We start from the raw sequence: 24,821 nt of genomic DNA on the forward strand, positions 1-24,821 counted from the left end.
TGACCAGTCCCCGTTCACAAGCAGGTGACCTGAAATGAGGGATGTAGTGCAGGCTACAAAGCCACCTGGTTACCGTAATTTTTCACACCACTTTGTGATCTGCAGTCGGATACTAGAAACCATGTGCTCACACATGTGCTCAAACACACCGCAGAAGCAAAAGCATTGTAAGACTAATTCTTACATCTTTTAATATTCATTTTATTTAAAAAAAAAAAAAAGTTGTTTGGCTTTGGGTTGTGGTCATGTTGCACCGCTGGGTTGCCAGACTTCCATGCTGCCTGGACTGTGGCCTGGGCTGTTTCCCTGGTGGTGTGTACAGGCTCTCGGTCCTCATGGGTTCCTGCTCATCTCTGCCCAGGGGAGAGTGGAAGAGCAGCCGTCTTGCCTCTCAGTGTGCATGGTAAATTTTATCTAAAGCAGAAGTCAGCAGATGTTCCAGACTGGCCCAGTTACTCTTGCCACTCGCTTTGAAAGCATCCGCAGACCTGTTATCGGTCGCAGATCTTCCGTTGCTAACTGGGCTGCGTGGCGAGGCGTTCGGCCCGTGTGTGCCCTCCGCTGTGAACCGTCACTGACGGGGCCTCTCCGTCTGCAGGCGGCGAGCCGAGGGGGACGGTGCGGACTCAGGTGCTTCTGAAAAACATGAAGCACTTTATACCAGAGTGTTTTGACATTTTTTACCTTCCTTACCTCATACTTATATTCCTTAGTTCATCCTCGTTGGGCCGAGTGTCAGGGTTTTTCATGTACCGGCCGTGCGGGTCTCCTCCTGAGACACGTACACCTGACATGGCCAGGGGGTCTCCGAGGGACAACCCGACGCAGTCAGATCAGTCCCAGCAGAGGGAGCACGTGTCACCCACCAGGACGTAGGCGGGAACCTCCGCCTCCTCTTTGTCCTTTCACAGAGTAGGCAGAAACTTGGTCATTTCTGATTGCATCTCCTGGTTTTGTCACTGTTGAAGTTCTCCTTGGTGCCGCTTCTGCTGTGGGTGTGGGGAGGGCGCTGAGGGCTCGGGCCGTGCTGCCTGCCTCCCTGCCGTGGAGAAGCAGCCGCTGCGATGGTCCAGCCCGGCCTTCCTAGCCGCTGACCTGAGCTGGTCTTAGTGCTAATCAAGGTGATTTGTGGCTGCAATTAAAAGTCTCCCTACAAAGAAAAAAAATTGCCTGACCGGTGGTGGCACAGTGGATAGAGCGTTGGACTGGGACACAGAGGACCCAGGTTTGAAACCCCGAGGTCGCCGGCATGAGTGCAGGCTCGTCTGGCTTGAGCAAGGCTCACCAGCTTGAGCCCAAGGTCACTGGCTTGAGCAAGGGGGTCACTGGGTCTGCTGTACGCACCCCCCCCCCCCCGCCACCGGTCAAGGCACATAAGATAAATCAGTCAATGAACAAATAAGGTGCTGCAGTGAAGAATTGATCCTTCTCATCTCTCTCTTCCAGTCTGTCCCTATCTGTCCTTTTCTCTGTCTCTCTCTCTGTCTCCATCACACACAAAAGTCTCCCTAGATCATGGCAGACCATGTGAATGAAAGGAGGAATAAAGCCTCAAGCAAGCTAAATTATGTCTCAGTCTTGGGAAATAGAAGCAAGATATTTTGTTACTTTGTAGACAAGAGAATTTCGTCCCTCCACGTGTGCGAGTGTGGATGGAGCTGTGTGTGTGAAGAGGGTGAGGTGACGCTGACCGTCTGCTTGCCTCCTAGGTTGTGGCGTACCACTACTGCCAGGCCGACAACACGTACACGTGCCTGGTGCCCGAGTTCGTGCACAGCATTGCAGCTCTGCTCTGCCGGTCCCATCAGCTGGCTGCCTACCGAGACCTGCTGATAAAGGAGCCCCAGCTACAGAGCATGCTGAGCCTCAGATCCTGTGTGCAGGACCCCGTGGCGGCCTTCAAGAGGGGTGTGCTGGAACCTCTCACCAACCTGAGAAACGGTACCTCCCAGCAGCCGCCCAGAGCCCCCTCCGTAGGAGCTCAGAGTCCCCAGAGCAGTCCTTAGAAGGAGGGCATCAGCTGGGCCCTGGGTGGGAGTGAGGTGGGCACAGGAAGATGTGGGTGAGTCTGCCTCTCTCCTCCCCTTCCTCAGAACCACCTCCCCCAGGTCCCTCCCAAATGGTGTAATTTTAAATGAAACATCTTTAATAAGAGTGAACTCCCCAGCTGACCATTTCCGAATAGCTGATGTGTTCCTGGAGTCTATTCGCCCGGGTGCCTGCATGTTTCGCACCCCTGCGTAGCAGGGGATGAGTTGATTGCTTAGGGAAATTGCCAGTATGTTTTCTTCAGGGCCTCTGCCCAGTTGAATTGAACCTAAAGCCATTTCTGGAAGTCTGATTTTTGTTGCCCTTGACTAGTCTACAAGGTAGGGGGCATTAGTGCTATTATGGGCCCTTTGGTTTTTCATCCTTCTTCACACCTTGTGAGTTTGTTTACCTGCCTTCATGCCACTTCTTACAAAAGGTGCTCGGCAGAGGGAATTGAAACAGACATCATGATTTCTTATCAGTTCCCTGGGCAGAAAGTTGGTGCTGATGGATAGGAAACTAGATTTAGGTTCGTAGGAGAGAGCCCTGTGCCAGGAGTCTGTGAAGCAGTCTCGGCTGGCCCTGTGCCTGGGGCTGAATGCTTTGCCCTTTGGGGGTCAGTTTTCCTTCCCAGAAATCCACTGAGGGTATTTTCTTTGGGGGCGGGCTAGGGTCTCCTCCAGATTTCCTCTGTATGTTATCTTCACCTTACCCCGGAGAGAGTAGTTTATGAAGAGCTAACTGCATCATATACATGGGTGAAATTTTGTTAAATGTGTGTAATGCAATATGTTTCTGAAAACTGTTTTGTGAGAATTGATTTTCTCTTTGGCTCTGTGCTCCAGTTTTCATTATAAATTTAATAGAAAATATGCTTCTGTGTAAACCATTTTTTCTGCCATATGTTAACCTTGTTAGTCTTTCCTGCCACTTTAAACTGTGCATTAAAGTACACTGGGTGGTGCCATTTTATAGAAGTGTATAATTTCTTAATTAAAAACATTTTTATCCTTTAGAGCAGAAAATTCCTGAAGAAGAATACATCATTTTGATAGACGGCTTAAATGAAGCCGAGTTTCATAAGCCCGATTACGGAGACACACTTTCTTCATTTATTACCAAAATTATCTCTAAATTTCCTGCCTGGTTGAAGTTGATTGTGACTGTAAGAGCAAACTTTCAGGTAAAAAAGAATTTTCAAATCTCTTTCCAACTCCTTCTACTCAAATTTTACAGTGATTAATATTAACAGTTTAAACTGTTATAAACCATTTAACTGCTGAATTGAAAACTACAATAGGACTTTGAAATATTAGTGCACAGAGCCCCAAATGGGTGAAATTCTGACCTTTTTTAACCCCCCCCCCCCCCAAGGCACATTTATCTAGATGTCAGCTTAATTTTCTACTAGCATTAAACTGCACTTACGCGGAAGTGTCTAGCCCTGGTTTACCGTCATTAAGTGTGGGGGAGCTGTTTGAGGTGTCTGGCTAACAGGTCTACCGGAACTTAAAGTTATTCCTACTAGAGTTGTTTGTATGAGTATGCAGTGGGACATATATATATTTTTTTAATGAAGAAAAAAAGGGACAGATGAAGAAGGGGGTTTTTAAGGCCTACTCTGAAAGAAGGTCTATTCTTTTTCCCAGAAAACTTAAAACAATGGGTAACATTTGCAGTGAGATGAAAATTTATTTATTAAAAAATTCTTTCTCCTGTGTCCCCTCATTTGAACTCTAAAATTGTATATCAACAACCATTGACTCCTACCTTCCACCTTGTTCATTTTTAATAAAGACATTAGTTTTATGCCCTTTTATGATGACATTTAAATTAAAAATAGCATTTGGGTTCTTTCTTTTCTCATTAAAAGTGGCATTAGACCTCTATTGAACTTGATGGTTCTTTTTTAAAAAATAATAATAATAATAATTATTATTATTAAATGAGAGATGAGAGGCGGGGAGGCAGAGACAGACTCCCTCATGCGCTCGACCGGATCCACCCAGAAAGTCTCCTACCAGGTGTTGTGCTGCCCAGCTGGGCCACAGCTCCATTGCTCCATTGCTATTCTAGCACCTGAGGCAAGGTCATGGAGCCATCCTCAGCGCCTGGGGCCAACTTTACTTGAACCATTTGAGCCCTGGCTGCAGGAGGGGAAGTGGGGATGGGGAGAAGCAGATGGTCGCTTCTCCTGTGTGCTCTGACTGGGAATTGAACTCAGGCCAACACTCTACCACTGAGCCAACCGGCCAGGGCCAAACTTGATGGTTCTTTATGGACATTTGATTCTCACTCTTTTCCATGGTTTCCCACACTGTAGTCAGAACTTGGCAGTCAGTGGCATACAGGCACAGCAGGACCTGGTGTTACATACCAGCTGTGTGTATGGTCAGAGGGTCAGTGAGCTGCCACGTGAAATGGGAGTAATTGTGATCAACCTGTAGCTATTGTACTCAATAAGGACATGTACTTCAATACTTAAGAAATGATAGTGGGAAGTTAAAAAAAACAACCACCACCAAACTCATCTCTCCTGTAAAATGTCAGGATGGTGCTCATCTTCGAGATGGGGAGAGATGATCAGGGATGTGGGGCTGTCACCAGGCATGTCTGACTGTGAAAAGTAATGACACCATGTAGGTGTGATGTGTGCACTTCTGTGTTACTTAAATTAAAAGTGTACTAAAAACTAAAAACCAGCAACTTCAGGAAAGGGGAGTGAGCTTTCCTAGCGCAAGGCACCCTTGCGAGGCAGGCCGTCCCTGGGCACAGCCTGGGGGCAGTTTCAGGTTTCCTGGCTCAGTTACGCAGCCTGGTATCTGCGCTAAGAGGGATGCCTCTCATCGCCGAGGCTGGCCCTGTTCTGAGAGGTACAGTGGTGGTTTGTGTTTGTCCTGGTTATATAACCAGTTGCACAACCTGAGGATTAGGGGTGTCAGGTCACCCGGGCCCCACGGCCCCTGTGCAGGTCCCGCCGGGTGGCATTGTGGCTCAGGCCCTTGCGTCTCTCTTGGCTCTGAGTCTCCAGATCGGAGCCTCGGAAAAGCCTGTACTGATCCGATCTCGCATCAGGATTTCTTTCACATAAGCTTTTTATCTTCAACTTATCCTATTACATGTTTTAATACGAAATAATGAGTCCCTGTAATCCACAGAAATCCTCCTTGAAAGAAAACTAGTGAATCTGGTTTGAAATGTAGCTGACATAATAAAAGAAATCTGTGTGGAGTGACATTGTAAGTTTTGGGGGTTTTCTGGTTTTTGTTTTTTGTAGGAAATTGTAAGTGCGCTGCCATTCGTCAAGCTTTCCTTAGATGACTTTCCTGACAACAAAGACATCCACAGTGACCTGCACGCCTACGTCCAGCACAGGGTCCACAGCAGCCAGGACATCCTCAGCAACATCTCCCTGAACGGCAAGGCCGACGCCGCCCTCATCGGGAAAGTGAGCAGCCACCTGGTGCTGCGGAGCCTCGGCTCCTACCTGTACCTCAAACTCACCTTGGATCTCTTCCAGAGGGGACACTTGGTCATCAAAAGTGCCAGCTACAAGGTGGTGCCCGTGTCCCTGTCCGAGCTCTATCTGCTGCAGTGCAACATGAAGTTCATGACCCAGTCCGCCTTTGAGCGGGCGCTTCCGATCTTAAACGTGGCCCTCGCGTCCCTCCACCCCATGACGGACGAGCAGATCTTCCAGGCTATTAATGCCGGCCACGTCCAGGGGGAGCAGGGGTGGGAGGACTTCCAGCAGAGGATGGACGCCCTCTCCTGCTTCCTCATTAAGAGGAGAGACAAAACCCGCATGTTCTGCCACCCGTCCTTCAGGGAGTGGCTTGTTTGGAGAGCCGATGGTGAGAACACGGCCTTCCTGTGTGAGCCCAGGTATGACAGGACGCTTTCTATCAGCTGTGTGCAGGGGTCTGATGTGCTCTTGGGGAAGGACTTTCAAACACGATTCACATTTTTTTCTTTTTAATGGAAAAGCAACACAGAATGAACAATTCAGGAGGGACGATGGAGAATTTCTGCTACTAATCAAAAGCTGCCCCCTTATAATTGCTAGGATTTTAGGACTTCTCAGTGCCCTTGGGTGGAAGAGAGGCTCGGCTATGCCTTGGTGCTCTTCATTCCGTCACAGGAGCCCTCCTGGTGGGAAAGTGGTGTCAGCTCCGGGAAGCAGCGGGCTTCTCTAGAGGCTGTCCCCAGCTCAGCTTCTGCACCTGGGGGTCTGTGGGCTGTCCTGGACCCCAGCGCCCTCCCCACCCGCCCCCTCCTGAGCACGTGGCTCTTCCCCTGGATCAGATGTGGCTGTATTTGTGGTTTCGGTCAGTGTAATAGACTGGGATTTGGGGCTGGGAGAATTGAGGTTCAGGTCTCAGGTGCCCCAATTATCAGATGTTGATGGGGCAGCTGCGTCCACAGAGTTGAAGATTCCGCTGAGGATTTGTAGCAGGAGGGGGCTGGGATGCAGTTCTCCTGACTGCCCAGGGGAGGAGATGGGAGTAAACCTGCCTGTTGTGAGGCCCGTGCTCGTGGCGGGGAGGTCTGGAAATACGATGGTGTGGGAGCTTTCTGGTTAGGGTCTGCTCATATCCACCACTTGTGCCTGGCCTCGGCTGTGTCACTGCTGTCTTGAATGGCTTCTGCGCTCTGTGAGTGAGATTGCTCCTGACTCCCGCAACAGGTCTGGCAAGCCACTGAACTGTACCTCAAACTCACCTTGGATCTCTTCCAGAGGGGACACTTGGTCATCAAAAGTGCCAGCTACAAGGTGGTGCCCGTGTCCCTGTCCGAGCTTTATCTGCTGCAGTGCAACATGAAGTTCATGACCCAGTCTTCTCTGGGCTGAACTGGGCATTTGGCCAGATGATGGGGTCCAGAAATGCATAAGAACTTGTGACCAGCGTGCCATGTTCTTGTCACGAATGTTGACAATGTTGAGCTGATAGGCCAGCTGCTGTTCCATGTGGTGATAGTGTTTTCTTAGGTGACGCTGGGTTAAGAATTTATCTTTTGAACTGGTTTGGGGCAGTAAACTGTAACTCCTAGTTCATTGAGCCAGATTATAACAGGTAAATTGTATGTCATGATGTATTTAGTCAAGTCAGGTTATTTTCCAAGAAAAGTCATCATTTTCTGGGAAGATAGGCTGTTGTTGAGTTTGTGGAGACAAAAACAAGTCAAGAGACTTTAACAGTGAGTGTATATTTATTATGGAGGTTTGAGGCAGAAGTCGTTGGGCTTTAGTCAGTAAAGCTTCCCTCTTTTAAGTGGAAGGGTGGCACTGAGGTTATGCAGCCTGGGACAGAGCTGAGATTGGGGTGACTGATGGGTTGCTCCTGAGGGGCTGGTGAGTTCCTGTAAGTAGGCGTGGGGACTTGCAGGGGCAGGGCGAGGACTAACCTGGGGCAGGAGAGGCACCCAGGGTGTCAAGGAGTTGTTACTTCTCAGAATTGTGCAAATACCATTTACCCAAGACCCCTATAGTTCTTGAACTTCATTCAGGAGACAGACAATACATAGAACAATGTTGGAAGGAAGCTACTGGATTTAGTTCAGCCAAAGGTTTTGCAGACCCACTCCATGCAGGGTTGTGTGGCAGAGACAGAGATTCCTGGGACAAGGGTCCAGTTCTCAAGGGCTTCCCACACAGCAGGGCAGGTGAGGCCAGCAGGCTGCTGGGTGGAAGCCACACTGCGCATGGGCCTTCAAGATAGAGCAGAGGGCCCTGGCCGGTTGGCTCAGTGGTAGAGCGTCGGCCTGGTGTGCAGAAGTCCCGGGTTCGATTCCCGGCCAGGGCACACAGGAGAGGCGCCCATCTGCTTCTCCACCCCTCCCCCCCTCCTTCCTCTCTGTCTCTCTCTTCCCCTCCCGCAGCGAGGCTCCATTGGAGCAAAGATGACCCGGGCGCTGGGGATGGCTCCTTGGCCTCTGCCCCAGACGCTGGAGTGGCTCTGGTCGCAACAGAGCGAGGCCCCCGGAGGGGCAGAGCATCGCCCCCTGGTGGGCAGAGCGTGGCCCCCTGGTGGGCGTGCCGGGTGGATCCCGGTCAGGTGCATGCGGGAGTCTGTCTGACTGTCTCTCCCCGTTTCCAGCTTCAGAAAAATACAAAAAAAAAAAAAAAAGACAAGATAGAGCAGAGGCTTCTGCTGGGGGAGAACATTCCTGGAAAACATTTCACACACACGGTAACATTTGAGTTGGGCCTTGAAAGATGGGTAGCAGTTCTCTTCCCACACCAATTAGTTGTAAATTTTCCCCAATCATAGAGAAGAAAAAGAAAAAAATCCAATGCCAAGAGACAGTGACACTTCACTTTTTATTTATGGGCCTTTCCATGCATTTTAAACATTTTCCCAACTATTTTTTTTTTTTGGTATTAAAATTCCTATTCTGTTTGTTTTACATAATACATCGTGGACATTTTAGAAAGCTGTTGGATATATTAGTGAAGTGTCACGTTTCATGGCTGTACAACACTCCTAGGAGGCAAATCATGTTATTCACCATACCCGTAGTATGGGGCTTTTACATTGTTCTGGCTTAGATACAACTCATATTTTGCAGTATTTGCTCCATCTGTTATTTTTGTTGAAATAAATTATAGAGTTCATGATATTTTACCTGAAATAATTGATTATAAACTTTAAAAGAGAAGTTTTCATACTTAACCACAGTATCATTACATCACCTAAGATACTGATACCAATTCACCAGTGCCATCACACATTTAGCAGTGCGCCCCTGTCCCTCTTTCTTTATATGTTTTAGTGTGTATGAGTCCGTATCCAGGTCGTGTCTGTGTCTGTAAGCTGCATCTTATTGTCTCTTTTAATCTATGGGTTCCCTCCTTCTGAGTGTTGTTTCTTCTTGGCGTTTTATTTGTTTGAAGAAAACAAGTGGGGGTAGTTGACCCTGTTAGTTGCCCATAATGTGAATTTTGCTGACTGTGTTCTCATAGTAGTTTTTAATATGTTTATCACCTTTATTTTCTATAAATTGGTAGTTAAATCTGAAAGGCTTGATCAGATTTTATTTTGCAAAAATACTTAATAGGTGGTATTAAGAAAGCACTTTCTTTCCATCAGGAAGCACTTGACAGTTAATGTCTCTGGGAGCCGTTGACGATCATTTCCTGGAACGTTTGATTCATTTGGGTTCAGAAGGACTCAGTCTAGAGCAGTTTCCCATCCACTTTTATCCCTGTCATTGACTTGAATGAAAGGATAGGGTTTCAGTAGGCTGAAGAAGGCGATTGCAGACAAGAGGAGCTGTGTAAAGCATCGCATCAGAAGGAGCAGGTCATGTTCTGGCAACAACAACAAATCTAGTTTGATGGGAGCCTGTGTCATAGAACAAAGGAGTGGGAAGAACAAGGGACACGTCCAGGGAGCGTAGCCTTTATCAGTCATTTCTGAGGAACCTGGGAAGGTCTGGAGTGCAGCTCGTCTACGACCTTAAAAGTCATGCCTTCCTTGGCGGTATAAAAAGCAATCCCGTGGTTTCCACCTGCCTTTATTTTCTCATCTCTAATGTGGTTTATAACCTATATGAGAAACAGGATGAATACGGTTGAAGTAATTAATTAATTATCTAGATTAGTAGCTATCAGAAAACACATTGAGGAGACTGTTTTTTTCCATAATATTTATCTTTTCCTCCACAAATACCTGCTTTTCCCCTCCAAATTCAGCACTTCGCCGTTTTCAGGTTACAGAAATGAAAACCATTCACACCGTGCAGAAGTCACTATTGAAGTAAGCAGCTGTGAGCCTCTTTTCCAGAGGAATTGGCCCAGACAAAAGGCAGTGAGTCCCCAGGAGTCCTGCAGACAGGGAGGGAGTGGCAGCGTGGCTCTCTCCTGAAGCTGTTAGGAGTTCATTTGTGGTGTCACCGTGTGCCCAGACATAGCAGCCCCTCCCCCCGCCCCCCCCCCCCCCCCCCCCCCCCCCCCGGCAGCGTAGCTTTCTTTCCCCCACAACGATCTGTGTTCAAGCCTGGAATTCTAGGGCTTTCTCATCATGAGCTGTTGTGATGCATGATCTGGTTTTTCTTTCCTTCCTGTGGTAAGGCCTTGCCCTTTAGCCCAGATTTACCCCCCGTGGTGATTATGCTGACGGGGGAGGCCTGAATGCCAGGTCCTCTGATGTCTGCTCTATCTGTCCATCCATCCATAAATAGATATTTGAGAACTTACTAAGTATTGGGCATTTGCTAGTTATAATGACTCTGTCTGTGACTTAGACAAGACCCTTAGTTTCATGGAGTTTATGTTTTTTGTAACAGACATAAATAAGGTGATGACAGAGCAACGGATGAGGGACGGAGTGAATGGTTCCAGAGTGAAAGCCATGCCTTGTCCTGGGGCGGCCCTCCGGGTCACCCCACAGAGAGAGGGGAATCCAGGGAAACCCCTTAAAATGACTTGAAGAACAAACGGCAGCATTGGCCATTTTTTGGGAAGGGACAGCTTTCCTCCAGTTTGTATGGTGATGCCGAAGGCCGGGATTTCAGGGCTTGCGTGGCCAGGTGCTCACCCGTGGCACGGCCGGTCGTTACAAGTCTTTGTGTTTCTGGCCCTAGGAACGGGCACGCTCTCCTGGCATTCATGTTCTCTCGACAAGAGGGCAAGCTGAACCGCCAGCAGACGATGGAGCTCGGTCACCACATCCTGAAGGCACACATTTTCAAGGTGAGACACACACCACTGTGAGGAGGTTTCACGGTTGTTATCATTGTCTGTTGTGCTTTTTGTCTTGGAGATTTTTTTTTTCTTTTTCTTTTCCAAATGAGGGTAGGGGAGATAGAGAGACTTCAGCACCGTGATGGCGAACCTTTTTATAAAAACCACCCACTTTTGCAATGCTGGTCAACCTGGTCCCTCCCGCCCACTCGTGGGCATTCCAGGTTTCATGGTGGCCATAGTGGAGCAACCAAGCAGTGCTGGGATTGACCCACCATGAAAGCTGGACTGCCCACTAGTGGGCAGGAGGGACCAGGTTGACCAGCACTGCAAAAGTAGGCGGTTTTTATAAAAAGGTTTGCCATCAGGGCTCTAGCATGTGCCCGTTCAGGATCCACCTGGCAACCCCCACATGGGGCCGATGCTCTGCCTATGGGCCATGCTCTCAACCAAGCAATTTTCAGTGCCTGAGGCGGGGTCTTCATGGAGCCATATTCAGTGCCCAGGGCCAGCGTGCCCTATGTGCTCTGATTGGGAATTGAACCCGGGACTTCCAAACACCAAGCCGACGCTCTACCACTGAGCCAACCAGCCAGGGCCTGTCTTGGAGATTTTTTTTTTTTTTTTTGTATTTTTCTGAAGTTGGAAACGGGGAGGCAGTCAGACTCCCACATGCGCCCGACCGGGATCCACCTGGCATGCCCACCAGGGGGCGGTGCTCTGCCCATCTGGGGCGTCGCTCTGTTGCAACCAGAGCCATTCTAGCGCCTGGGGCAGAGGCCACAGAGCCATCCTCAGCGCCTGGGCCAACTTTTCTCCAATGGAGCCTTGGCTGCGGGAGAGGAAGAGAGAGACAGAGAGGAAGGAGAGGGGGAGGGGTGGAGAATCAGATGGGCGCTTCTCCTGTGTGCCCTGGCCGGGAATCGAACCCGGGACTCCTGCACACCAGGCCGACGCTCTACCACTGAGCCAACCGGCCAGGGCCTTTGGAGATTTTTGACAGCTTTATCAAGCCCTCTCTGAGCCCTCATTGAGCTCCATTCCAAACACGACTCCTCCCTTATCCCTAAAAGTAACCACTGTTCTGATTTATAATCACTCAAGTGTGTATCTAAATGTTATGGTCAGGGTTTTACTATTTCCCCTTTAAATCCCTTTGAAGTTTCTTTCCACCCTGTTTCCATTTCATTCATTCCCTTTTGTTTCCTTATCAAAGAACATGAGTTAATTGACCTCTGGTATTTTAGTTTTTTAATAGTCAATTTATTTTACTGAATTTAGAATCAGTAAATTTAGAATTAACTTGACCTGTAGTTTTGCACCACCGGGATTTCCTGATTGTTATTTCTCATGATCTAGTTTGACGTGTTCCCTTCCCTCTGGATTTTCTGTCATTTGATAGTTGTATCTAGAGGTGTAATCAGATTCCGGTTTGATTATTTCCCCCCAGCGTGTCACGATCCCTTTCTAGTTACACTTCGAGTTTCGAGTCTGTATACCTCGGTCTGGGTTTTCTTGCATCATGAGGGTTCACTTTGCTTGCCTCCTTGGTGTGGCACCGTCAGCCACTCTAGGTGTCTGCCTGGACTCACTCACTCATTGCACGTGACAGAATGGTGATCTTTTCTCATTCATTTTTCCTTTGATTGACTGGAGAACTTTTATAAAGAGAAGAAACTTTCTCCTGACCTGCCCTCTTTTCCCCAGGCCTACAGTTCAAGTGGCCTAGGCAGGCTACCTCCTTGACCCTTGGTTTTCAGAAGAGGCTCACAGGGTCAGGCATTCTTTGTCACAGCTGTCACCAGTGTGAGCTAGTGTGGGCCCCCTCTGGGGCATACCCGCCTTCACAGCTGCAGACGGAAAGGGCTAGTTAAGGCTGATTTGTCTCTGGTTGCTTCCAGGGCCTCAGTAAGAAGACGGGCATCTCTTCCAGCCATCTGCAGGCCCTCTGGATCGGGTACAGCACGGAGGGGCTGTCCGCCGCCCTGGCCTCGCTCAGGAACCTCTACACACCCAACGTGAAGGTGAGCGAGCTGCCCCTGTGCAGAGCAGCAGGGCAGGCCCCAGCTGCCAGCTCCACAGCCACCCCGCCTGCCTCGCCCTGGGCAGTGGCCAGCGGAGATGGAGGCCCTGCTAATGGTGCTCTCTCCCTGATGTAAATCACACGGAGTTGAACTCTCTATTACCATTTCTCTTCTAGAAGTTTAGCTTTTCCTCAGGCAGGAAGATGTGGGTGGTCGGGGCTGCTGTGGGAGCCCGTGGTGAGGTTTCCAAGCGGATGTGATAAGAAAGCAATTCACAAAGGAAACCAGAGGTCAGAGGGAGCCTTCCAGGGAAAAATGGATTTTTAGTGTCCTGAGTTTCTAATCCAGTCTCTTTATGATTCATAGGAAAGTGTACATTGATGAGTGACACAAAGAAATAGGTACACAGAGGAAAACTGTTACAAAAGGTTGTATGGACATGTGTGTTTATGACCGTGGGGAGCGAACTGGGGTCGGCCCGCTGCTGAGCCAATAGCTGTCTGGGTCTTGCAGGGGCTGTCCTGTCATGTTCTGCTGAGCTTTGTAGGGTGGACGCCCCTCCTCGTTGAATGCAGCCTGAGCCTCTGAAGCACACAGAGGCCAAGAATCTGGTTAAGTCAACAGAGAAGGGCTCACTCTCATGAGTGAGGGAATGACTGCGTTACATTATAGCAGCTTGCAACCATCTTTTCCAACACAAAGTAGAATGAGATCATCCATGTTGTCACGGTTCAGATTCCTCACCCACTTGGCATATCTGCCCGACTCCAGGCCTGTCGGCTGCAGGCCCTCACGTGCCCGGCTGCCTGCAGAGGCTCTGAGGCCAGTTCCCAGGGCGCCGTCCTCCCTGTCAGTCACCTACATTAAAACCATCATAGCTACCCCCCCCCCCCCAGCGTGAGGGTGACCCGATGTGGTCATGCAGCAAAGGACAAACAAAGCCCTGTACGTTTCTGGGCGTGTCTTCCACTACTCACCAGAGGCTCCTCAGACTCCCCTGGGAGGGGGCACACGCCCCGGAGACGGTGCTATGGGGGACACCCCTGAGACACTCTGCCCCTCTCTTCCCCTCTGCCCCTCAGCGCTCGCACTTGGACGTGTGTCCAGGGATCCGGACTTGCAGAGCGCTTCCCGTGCCCAGCAGGTGTTTGCCCCTCTTTTTCCTTCCCTGCCTTCCTGGCGTATTTCTTTTACCTTCCTCTCTTTTTTTAAAACAACTGAGATATAACTGACATCTAACATAATATTGCAGGTGTATAATCTAGTGATTTGGTATTTGTATATATTGCACAGTAATGACCACAGTGAGTTTAACAGTCATCACCACATAGTTATACTTTTTCTTTTCTTGTAGTGACGACTTTTAAGATCTACTTTCTTAGCAACTTTCAACTACTGAATACACTATTGTTAATGATAGTCACTGTGCTGTACACCAGATGCCCACCTCCTGCTGCACGGAGGTGTGACAGTGCTGACTGAGAGGCTGATTGTCAGGAGCCCTGCTCCCAGGTCAGGACCCGGGTGTTGGTGAGAGAAAGACCTCAGCCTCCAGGTGGATGCAGACAGGGTCTTCGCAGAGATAAAAAGTACCGCCTCAGGCAAGTGGGCTCAGCCCCGTTAAGGGTCCAGACTCGATGGGCAGGGAGCACATTGGATTTCATCCCAGCGTGGCCCTCGGCCAGGCGCCTGGGAGCAGAGCCCCCAAGGAGGACCGCTCACGGGGACCCATGCTCCGCCATGCTCCTTAGCATGTTAGTGCCTCTCTCCAGACCTGTAGGTTTGAATGCTGTGTCTCCGCTGGACCCCACATGCAAGTTTCTGGGGTAGATAAGGAGAATTAGCTTCAAGCTGCTCTGCTGATCAAAGGAAGCCCTTCTTTGCTTGGTCGAGTTACCCTGAAAGAAAGTAGGGAACATAACTGAGTTTAGACTTCACATAATGAAATATTTGTGTTGAGAATTTTTGTTTTACTTAGATTTTCTAGAAATTGCGTTGAATTTACTATAATATTAACATCGCTTCATCTTTTGTCTCAGCTAAAAATATACCTTTTGGCTTGTACATAATTAAGAAAATTCTATAATGATGACAAGGAAGAAAGAAGTAAGAATAAAAATAGCAATATCTGTTTTACTGTTTTACTATTTTAATGAATTGTGGGCACAGAAGATATTCTTTCAATTTGGAGAAAATTAAATGGAAAACTTCATACTCTATTGAATATGAGTTTCTATGACAGTAATTAAATGGTATAACATAATATAATTAAATTGACCCTCCTAGAATTATAAACTTTCCTCTTTAACATATTTGTACTTTTAAGAGTCATTCATCTTTGCTTTGCAAGAGTGACAGAGACAGAGAAAGACAGGAAGGGATAGAGATGAGAAGCATCAGCTCATAGCTGCAGCACTTTAGTTGTTCATTGCTTCTTGTACGTGCCTTGACTGGGGGACTCAGGCTGAGCCGGCGACCCCTTGCTCAAGCCAGCAACCTTAGGCTTCAAGCCTGAGTGACCTCTGGTCTCAAGCTCATGCTCACGGTCTGTGTCTGTGATCACACCCTCAAGCCGAGGACCCACCTCGCTCAAGCAGGATGCGGCCGCACTCAAACCAGCAACCTCGGGGCTTCAAACCTGGGGCCTCAGTGTCCCAGGCTGACACTCGATTCACTGCACCACCACCGGCCCGACATTCACTCATCTTTACTTTGTTTTAGAGACCCCCCCCCAGTGTCACCTGCATCTACACTGTCCCCCAAATTCCACAACTTGGTTATAGAATTTTGAAACTTTTCATTATCCTTGTGTTTCATTTTCAAGAAAAAAAAATAAAAGCGTTTTCATAGAATCTTAACAAATTACAGTAATTTAAAATTTTGCATGCAATTAAGGAACTTTTTTTTTGAGAGTATTAAATGTTGTCATACAGAAATGGATGTCATTTTGAGCAGTAATTGCAGTTTGCCACTTTGGTAAATTAAAGTGGCTTTGCCCTGAAATGACTACTTGGTAGATGAATTTTAATGGCCCGGCAGTGACGTCTAACGATGGAGGCCTCCCTTACCAGGCCAGCACCGTGCCAGCCCAGGCCCTGGCCGGCCCACCGGGGTCCTTGCCACCAGTGCCCCGGGCTCCTGTCCCGCGGGCTGCTGGGCTCACACTGTCCCCTTGGACTGGCTGCCAGCCACCAGCTTCCCAAGGCTGAGGACACAGGCGAGGGCAGGTTGTGACTCTCCTCTCAGCTGAAGGCAGGGAGGAGAGGCAGCTGAGGTAGGCCTGGCGTTGGCCTTACTCCCCTTGGCTGAGAGGATCCGGTCATATGCTGCATGGCAGTTAGGCAGAACACGGTTTAAACCGGTTGTGCGGGTGTGAACTCCAGTACGTACTTACTGCTGAGGAAACTGAGACTCGCATTTCCGACCACGCTGGCCAGCGCCTCTCCTTTCCTCGGGTTCACGTCGCTGTGCCTGCCCCAGCCCCCCTTTCTGTTTTCTTGCATTTATTAAATCCAGAAGTATATAGATAATATTGCCACTTCCAAATGTTATCCAAGGAGACTGTCTGTGATAGTGGTGGCGGAAAATTTCCATGTAGCTGGGGGAAAATGTACAAGATGACCTATTCAGACTTCTTCTTTGAGTGCAGCCCTGCTACATACACCCCTGGACTGCTCCAGGGCAGTGACTAGCTTTATGCCCAGAGAGATCTGAGCTCGATCCCGTCTGAGCCTTAGCTTTCTCACCTGTGAAGTGCAGGTAACAGAAGAGCCTGTGATGGGAAACCTCACTGAGATGTTAAAGGTCCTGGGAAAACAGTGGGCATTTGTAACATGGGCAAGTGAATTATTGTTATTAGTGCTTTGTCTCCTTCCTGGAAACTGAGACTCTGCTGTGGACACCTGGGAACTGGGTGTGTCTGTTAGTGGTGGTGAAGAGGCTGCCTACCCTGAGTGCTGGGTGGCTCCAGGCGGCTCATGTCTGCTCTCACATGGCAGAGGGTTCCTGCTGCTCTGGGCTGGTGAGCAGCCCGGGCTGGCCACACCCCGGTGACCAGGTGCCTGGGGCAGAGTGCCCACCTGTGCCTTCCAGCAGTCATGGACCTGGCTCATGTCCCTTCTAAAGATTCTGTGAAAGGTGATTACAATGATAGTAATTAAAACTTATTTAGCACTTACAGGATGCCAAGGACTATGCTAAATGCTTTCCATGTGTCACATTTATTTTTAATCCACAACAACCCGGTGAGGTGTAGGGCAGTGGTCCCCAACCCCCGGGCCGCGGACTGGTACCGGTCTGTGGGCCATTTGGTACCGGTCTGCAGAGAAAGAATAAATAATAACGTTATTTCCGTTTTATTTATTAAGTCTGAACGATGTTTTATTTTTTAAAAATGACCAGATTCCCTCTGTTACATCCGTCTAAGACTCTTGATGCTTGTCTCGGTCACGTGATACATTTAAACATCCCACCCTAAAGGCCAGTCCGTGAAAATATTTTCTGACATTAAACCGGTTCGTGACCCAAAAAAGGTTGGGGACCACTGGTGTAGGGGGGAGACAGATAGGGACAGACAGACAGGGAGAGAGAGAGAGAAGCATCAACTCATAGTTGTGGCACCTTAGTTGTTCATTGATTGCTTTCTCATATGTGCCTTGACCCGGGGTGGGGCGGGGCGTGGGGGCTCCAGCCAAGCCAGTGACCCCCTTACTCAAGCCAGTGTCCTTGGACTTCAAGCCAGCAACCTTTGGGCTCAAGCCAAGGACCATGGGGTCATGTCTATGATCTCATGCTCAAACTGGTGACCCTGTGCTCAAGCCGGATGAGCCCATGTTCAAGCGAGCAACTTCGGGGTTTCAAACTGGAGTCCTTAGCATCCCAGGCTGATGCTCTATCCCAGGGGTCCCCAAACTACAGCCCGTGGGCCGCATGCGGCCCCCTGAGGCCATTTATCCGGCCCCCGCCACACTTCTGGAAGGGGCACCTCTTTCATTGGTGGTCAGTGAGAGGAGCACATTGACTATCTCATTAGCCAAAAGCAGGCCCATAGTTCCCATTGAAATACTGGTCAGTTTGTTGATTTAAATTTACTTGTTCTTTATTTTAAATATTGTATTTGTTCCCATTTTGTTTTTTTACTTTAAAATAAGATATGTGCAGTGTGCATAGGGATTTGTTCATAGTTTTTTTTATAGTCTGGCCTTCCAATGGTCTGAGGAACAGTGAACTGGCCCCCTGTGTAAAAAGTTTGGGGACCCCTGCTGTATCCACTGCGCCAATACCAGGTCAGGCGAGGTGAGACTTTTATCTCCATTTTCCAGATGAGGCTGAGAGCAGTTAGTAGCTTGCCCCGATTCACACAGCTGGATGGGTATCTGGCTAAGAGCACACCCATGCCCCACAGGTGCATTTATCATCTCGTGTTTGCAGCCCTCGCTGCCAACTAGAGTCACTGGGGAGCTTGGTACCTCAGCCAAGGCAGAGTCTCCCAGGGATGGTGCAGGCACTGGAGTCTTTCAGACTCCCAGATGGTTTCAGTGTGCAGCAGGGTGAAGAACCATGAGTTAGTGAAAGGTCCACAAACCGATTGGGGTTAAGTGGTGAACATACCCACAGCATGGCACCATGGAAGGAAGTGTTTTTCCCAAGAAGCAGATGAAGTGTGAATTGTGAATTGATGACAGGCATCTTTAGGAAAGCTTTGCCCTTGAGCATTTACCATCCAGGTAATTTTGTTAAGGTATCAGTTAGACAGGACTGAAAGTACACCTTCTGATATTGTTTAGCAGAGAGAACCTGTTGGGGAGAATGGGGTGATCTGCTGGCCCTTTTCTCAGGAAGCACCTGAAGCACAGAGAGGTTGAATAGTTTTCTGAAAACCACACAGCAAGTTAATTCAGGGACTGGTAGAGAATTCAGACTATTCAATCCATCATCTTTTTCTCTTAGATTCATGGATCTCAAGAGGGGCTGAAATTGGTGGGAAAAGGGGACAGGGTAACTGGCTGTTAGAATCACTGAAGGAATTGACAAACTATTCCTGCCTGTCCTGTGGTGACCAGAGGCCTCACAATGATGTAATGTTATGTGTGTTTTGAAAAAGCTTCCAGGGTTCTCTCTATTCCTCTTCAAGAATTGATTTCCCTCTGACCTGTGGTGGCGCAGTGGATAAAACATCGACCTAGAACGCTGAGGTCGCCGGTTCAATACCCTGGGCTTGCCTGGTCAAGGCACATATGGGAGTTGATGCTTCCTGCTCCCCCTCCTTCTCTCTCTCTCTGAAAATGAATAAATAAAATCTTTTAAAAATTTAAAAAGAATCGACTTCTTCAGCCTTTATAAAATCCCCAAGTATTTCGCCAGCATTATCCTGTTCATTCTATACTAGTGGCAGTTGGTCAAGGGGAAATCAAATTCTAAAAAACCCTTTTGTTTAGCACTTACAATTTTATTGTTATTTTAAATTTCCATTGATTTCAGAGAGAGAAAAAGAGAGAAGCATCAACTCATTGTTCCATTTAATTGTTGCTTCTCATATGTGTCCTGACCAGGAATGGAGCCACGACCTTGGCATGCTAGGACGACGCTCCGTCCACTGAAGCCACTTGGCCAGAGCCAGCACTTAAAATTCTAAATTCTGTTGAATCATATTTGAGTTTGGTGCTGCTTTGAAGAGGAAACCCATGTAGATTTCTGGAGCAAGCCCGCAGGGGTTAGGTCCTGTGTTAAATGTCAGTGTTCTCTCAGGGACACCTTTTCTGATGCCTGAGCGTTCTCCATCTTTCCCTCCACAAGTGCTGGCTGGCAGTGGGAGGCTGCAGGCCGAGGCGGTACTGACCTGGGTGGAGCTAAAGGATGGCCCCTCTGATGGGTGTAAGCACGGGGCGGGTGCTAGCTCGTGGGGTCTCCTCAGCACTTGTGCACGCTCTGTCCTTCCTTAAACGTGGAGATGTCTTGGGGGAGGGGAAGGTCTGACACACGGGCCATCTTGTAGTGGAGGGCCTTTGCCATTCTGCGTGGGAACTTTGGAATCTCACAGTCAGTGAGTGCCTGGTGCAGGGGATAAACTGGAAGAGGGTGTGAGGAGGAGACAGACAGTGCCCGGTGTGGGTGTGTACGGGGCTGTGGTTCTGTGTGCACACAAGTGTGTCACATGGGCAGAGTGGTGGGAGTGTTCTTTACAGGGTGCGGGGACTTTTCTCTGGTGTCCTGGCATTGGAGCAGAGACCTGTAGGAAGTGATCCTCTGTCACTTGCTCTATAGAAGGGCATTCCTGGCAGAGGGGGCTGTGAGGGTGAAGGCCAGCAGGCTGGGCCTGCTTGCCATCGTTGCAGGACAAACTGTGGACCCAGTGTGGCTGAAGTGGGGGAAGTGCAGGGAGAGGTGCCGGCTGAGGGGGTCAGGGGCGGAGCTCTAGAGGGGGGGGTCACGTGGGGTTCAGCCTTCAGCAGCAAGGAGGACCCTTTGAGCTTGCTCTTTGGGTTCTAACCTGTCTGTGTGCTGTCACACTATTCTAAGTTGTGGTTTCACCACCTCGTAATTTTAATTTCTATCAGTTTGTAAAAACTCTGGCAGCTACTCTTGTGGACCACATATCATTGAAGTACCGTGAATTTTATATGCCTTATCTTCTTTCTGTATCTTTTAATGATCCCTTGTGACTCCAGTCAAATGAATGACACCATCTCTGTGGTTTTCACACCTAGTGGGCAGCTGGGAGGCCTGCCAGGGTCTGTCAGGGGAGTGATGGATGCTGGCCAAGACGATTGCAGGGAACTGTTTGAAGAAATGCAGTGGGCATTTTAATAGGTGTTAAGAGGTTGTCTTTTTTTTTTTTTTTTTTTTTTTTTCAGTGTTCTGGAGATATGCAGAAGATATTAGTAGAGATATCATTTGCATAAGGTGTTCAGTAATTTTATTTTAAAATTTGTAGGTGAACTTCCCCTGATATCTGAATCCAAGCAGTTTAGCGGGCAGTGGAAGCAGTAATTAGAGAGGAATATTTTTTAGGAGTCTTGTGCGGCTGACAGTCCTGGGGGCACGAACATTGTCATGTGTTCTGCTTTTTCTTTTAGGTATGCTTCCTTGTGAAGAAAGGAAAATGTTTGCATTTATTTTTGGCCTTGTTACCTCACTGTTAAATATTTAGCCCTGTGATGATTATTTCATTGCCAGAAAAATGAATTTTCTGTTTTTATTTAGATTAAGCAGTGAATTTTTTCAGAGTGTGGATCCCAAACCAGTATCATCATTATAAGCTATGAACTCGTTAAAAAGGCACATTCTGCAGCCCGACCCCAAATCTACTAAATCAGATATCCAGTACATGGGGCCTGGGAATGTGATTTAAAATAATTTTATTTTTAATTTTGGTAAAGAAAAAGAAAATTTATTATTTTTTTATCAAAAAAGTTTTTGATTTAAGTATAATTGGTATATATTAGTTATTTTGGTTTTCGGTGTACAGTATTGTGCTTTGACATTTTTATACCTTACAGTGTGATCACCTAATTCTAGTAACCATCTGTCACCGTGCAGACTTATCACTGTATTATTGACTATACTTCCCTTCACCTTGTTCACCCATCCCCCACCCCCATCCCTCCCTTCTGGTAATATATCTCCATGGTCTCTGTTTATCGTAACTATTTTTAAATGTAGAATTCCATCACGTTAAGTCCATTCACAGTATTGCACAATAGATGTTCAGAAGTTTTTCACCACATGAGACTAAATCTCTACACTCATTAAGCAACTCGGGTTTCACCTTTCCCCTAGCCCTAGGCAACCACCCTCTCCTTTCTGTCTCTGACTGCTGTAGGGACCTCGTGTAGGTGGACTCATATAACATTTCTCTTACTGTGACAGGCTGGTTTCACTTAGCAGAGCGTCCATAAGTTTCGTGTATGTTGTAGCATATGTCAGAATTTCCTTCCTATTAAAGGCTGAATAATATTCCATTGTATTCACAGGCATACACTACATTTTGTTTATTCATCTATCGAAGGGTATTCGATTCGCTCCCATCCCTTGGCTGTTGTGAATACTGCTGCAGTGAACAGGGCAGTGCAGATATCTCTGAGATCCTGATTTCATTTCCTTTGAGTAGGTGCCCAGAAATGGGATTGCTGGATCTTGAGGAGCCTCACACTGTTTTCTGTAGCTGCTGCACCATTTTGCGGCCCCACCACCGAGAAGGTGCACTAGTACCCACTCCTAGGTAACCCTGGTGCACACTCAAGTTAGAGAACCCCTGGGTCAAAATGAGGAAACGGCCCTTCTCCACAAGAGTTGTTGTAAACGTTGTGATATCTATGTGAGACATTAATCTTGTTGGGGGACATTATCTAACAGGTGAGCCGGCTCCTGATTTTGGGAGGGGCCAACGTGAACTACAGGACGGAAGTGTTAAATAATGCCCCGATCCTGTGTGTCCAGTCTCACCTTGGCCACGAGGAAGTGGTCACTCTGCTCCTGGAATTTGGTGCCCGCCTGGACGGAATGTCGGAGAATGGCATGACCGCGCTCTGCTATGCCGCAGCTGCCGGCCACATGAAGCTGGTGTGTCTGCTGGTCAAGAAGGGGGCGAGGGTAAGGAAGCCTTCCCCGGTGGGTGGGGAAACGTCTTTATATCCTTGTTAGAATTATTAGCTGGACCGGTCTTCCATTCATCTCTACTTTGTTAACTGCAGTAAATAGAAATTGCGGCAGAAACGGCCAGGGTGGAGCCCAGGCACTGCTGTGGGAACTGCCTGAGTGGGTGCCCCAATGTGCAGCCCCGGGGAGCGAGGGGCCCTGTGTTTTGCTCCTAAGCTCTTACTCTGCTAAATATTGCCCAAGGGGAGGTGGAATACCAAGGAGCTTCCGTCCACCAGACGCATGAGCAGGGCCATCCTTTCAAAAGCGTGCAAACATGGACCTAGAACATCCCACAGCATTTAACTCAGCACTGAGTGGTTGAAGAGATATAAATGTTTGATTTTTTTTTTTCTGTTCTTACCCCACTTCATGTCTTTTTTTTTTTTCATTTTTCATTTTTCTGAAGCTGGAAACAGGGAGAGACAGTCAGACAGACTCCCGCATGCGCCCGACCGGGATCCACCCGGCACGCCCACCAGGGGCGATGCTCTGCCCACCAGGGGGCGATGCTCTGCCCCTCCGGGGAGTCGCCATGTTGCGACCAGAGCCACTCTAGCGCCTGAGGCAGAGGCCACAGAGCCATCCCCAGTGCCCGGGCCATCTTTGCTCCAATGGAGCCTTGGCTGCAGGAGGGGAAGAGAGAGACAGAGAGGAAGGCGTGGCGGAGGGGTGGAGAAGCAAATGGGCGCTTCTCCTGTGTGCCCTGGCCGGGAATCGAACCCTGGTCCTCCGCACGCTAGGCCGACGCTCTACCGCTGAGCCAACCGGCCAGGGCCATGTCTTTTTTTAAACAATAAATGAGTTCTCTGGGTCTTAGAAGCCATGTGCATGTGGTTGAGCACATGGACCCAGGAGCTGGACAGCCCAGACTCCTCATGTCTCCGACTGGCGGCTAGAATGTCAGGCAGGTGGTTGAGGCTGCGTGCCTCAGGCTTCTCCTCTGACTCGGGCACACACGGGGGCAGATACAACAGTATCTGCTGCAGGGCTGTTGTGTGAGCATTAAATAAATCAGTATACGTATTAACATTCGTATTTTTAAGTGCGTTACTCTAGGACTATCCATGTTAATACACTAAATGAGAACAGTGTCAAGCTCACAATAAACTTTAGTTTACTATAAACATTTCATTGAGGGCAGGACAGGGAGGGGATGTGCTTTTGAATAACGATAGAAATAAGTTGCTGGCATTTGTCTTTATATTAATTAGGATATTTAAGTTTCAACAAAAAGACATTAGGCTTGTAGTCACTGTGGGGGCCTTGTTGGTGTTCTCTCTCAAAAACACAGCATTTGGGGTAGATGAGCTTTAGTGTAGCTCGTGGAAGAAGAGAAATGTTGCTGTTAAGCCTTCTCAGCCGGCGCTTTAGTACACATCACGCCACCTCCATTTACACATCTGAGCTGTGACTCTGCTGGATTTGGAGCCTGCCAGGCCCCTCCCGTCCCACCTGAAAGATCTGTAGGAGGAGGACAAGGGCCATGGAGGTGGCTCTGGCAAAGCCTCTGGGTGGGGGTGCAGAGAGTCCCCAGAATTTGCAAGCATAGAGAGCCTGGACCCTGTGCCCTTCTTCCGGCCCAGGATTTCTGAGGTTAGACGGTGAGACAGGGAACGGCGCGTTGTCTGCTGCCTTTGGACCTTTAGGAGGGGTGCAGCACTAGGATACTCTGTGGCCAGCTGGCCTTCCCAGCTTTGTAGCCACGCTTGCTATGCTTACATGTCCCAGGTTGCCTGCTGCACTTGGCCTCCTTCCCCGACCAGACATCGTTCAGAGTCTTCCTTGTTCCGAGCCGTGTTTTCCAGGGTCCTCCCTTTTGCTGGCTCTCCTGTGCTCCCCCAGATCGTAGCTTTTCACAGCACACTTAGAACATTCCACCCAAAGGACTGAAGTTGGCAAGCGCAGCGCTTTGGCTGAGTTTTGGTCTGTGTCCTCACCCAAGCTCCCCAGAAAACCTGGAGCTCCCAGTTGTTTGCTGGAAAGCCAAGGGGAGTGAGGAGGGAGTCCTGTGATAGCTAGTTCTACACAGGGAGCCCGAAACCCGGAGCAGCGCGTTCATTATGGCGAAGTACAGTTCCCAGAGAGACTCGGTGTTCCCCAGAAAGGCACATTGGAATGTGCACCCCGTACACTGCAGTGGGAGGGACTTCACACAGCATTTGTGTTGCACCCGGGTCCTCAGAGAAAGGGTGATCTAAGTTCTGACCTTTCCTGCCTCTAGTTGGACCATTTGGATAAGAAAGGCCAGTGTGCGCTGGTCCACAGTGCACTGAGGGGCCACGGCGACATTCTCCAGTACCTGCTCACCTGTGAGTGGTCGGCCGGCCCCCCCCAGCCAGGCGCACTGAAGAAGAGCCAAGCCCTGCAGCAGGCACTGACGGCAGCCGCCAGCATGGGCCACAGCACGGTGAGTGGGCTGCCAGGTTCCTTTTGGGAAACTG

The 24,821-nt window shown here is 48.8% G+C and overlaps 1 protein-coding gene across 5 annotated transcripts in view; it reads left to right on the top strand.

The window, feature by feature from the left end:
• Positions 1–24,821, top strand: part of TANC1 (tetratricopeptide repeat, ankyrin repeat and coiled-coil containing 1) — a 261,224-nt gene that overhangs the window by 202,004 nt on the left and 34,399 nt on the right. For all 5 annotated transcript variants that reach the window (XM_066346733.1, XM_066346736.1, XM_066346734.1 and 2 more), the window contains 7 exons: positions 1,710–1,941; positions 3,048–3,214; positions 5,309–5,916; positions 10,618–10,726; positions 12,619–12,741; positions 22,096–22,332; positions 24,602–24,787. In XM_066346733.1, the coding sequence (XP_066202830.1) occupies positions 1,710–1,941; positions 3,048–3,214; positions 5,309–5,916; positions 10,618–10,726; positions 12,619–12,741; positions 22,096–22,332; positions 24,602–24,787 (1,662 nt within the window). The remainder of the gene's footprint in view (positions 1–1,709; positions 1,942–3,047; positions 3,215–5,308; positions 5,917–10,617; positions 10,727–12,618; positions 12,742–22,095; positions 22,333–24,601; positions 24,788–24,821) is intronic.

Source organism: Saccopteryx leptura, chromosome 7 (assembly GCF_036850995.1).
Source record: "Saccopteryx leptura isolate mSacLep1 chromosome 7, mSacLep1_pri_phased_curated, whole genome shotgun sequence".
NCBI classification, from domain to species: domain Eukaryota; kingdom Metazoa; phylum Chordata; class Mammalia; order Chiroptera; family Emballonuridae; genus Saccopteryx; species Saccopteryx leptura.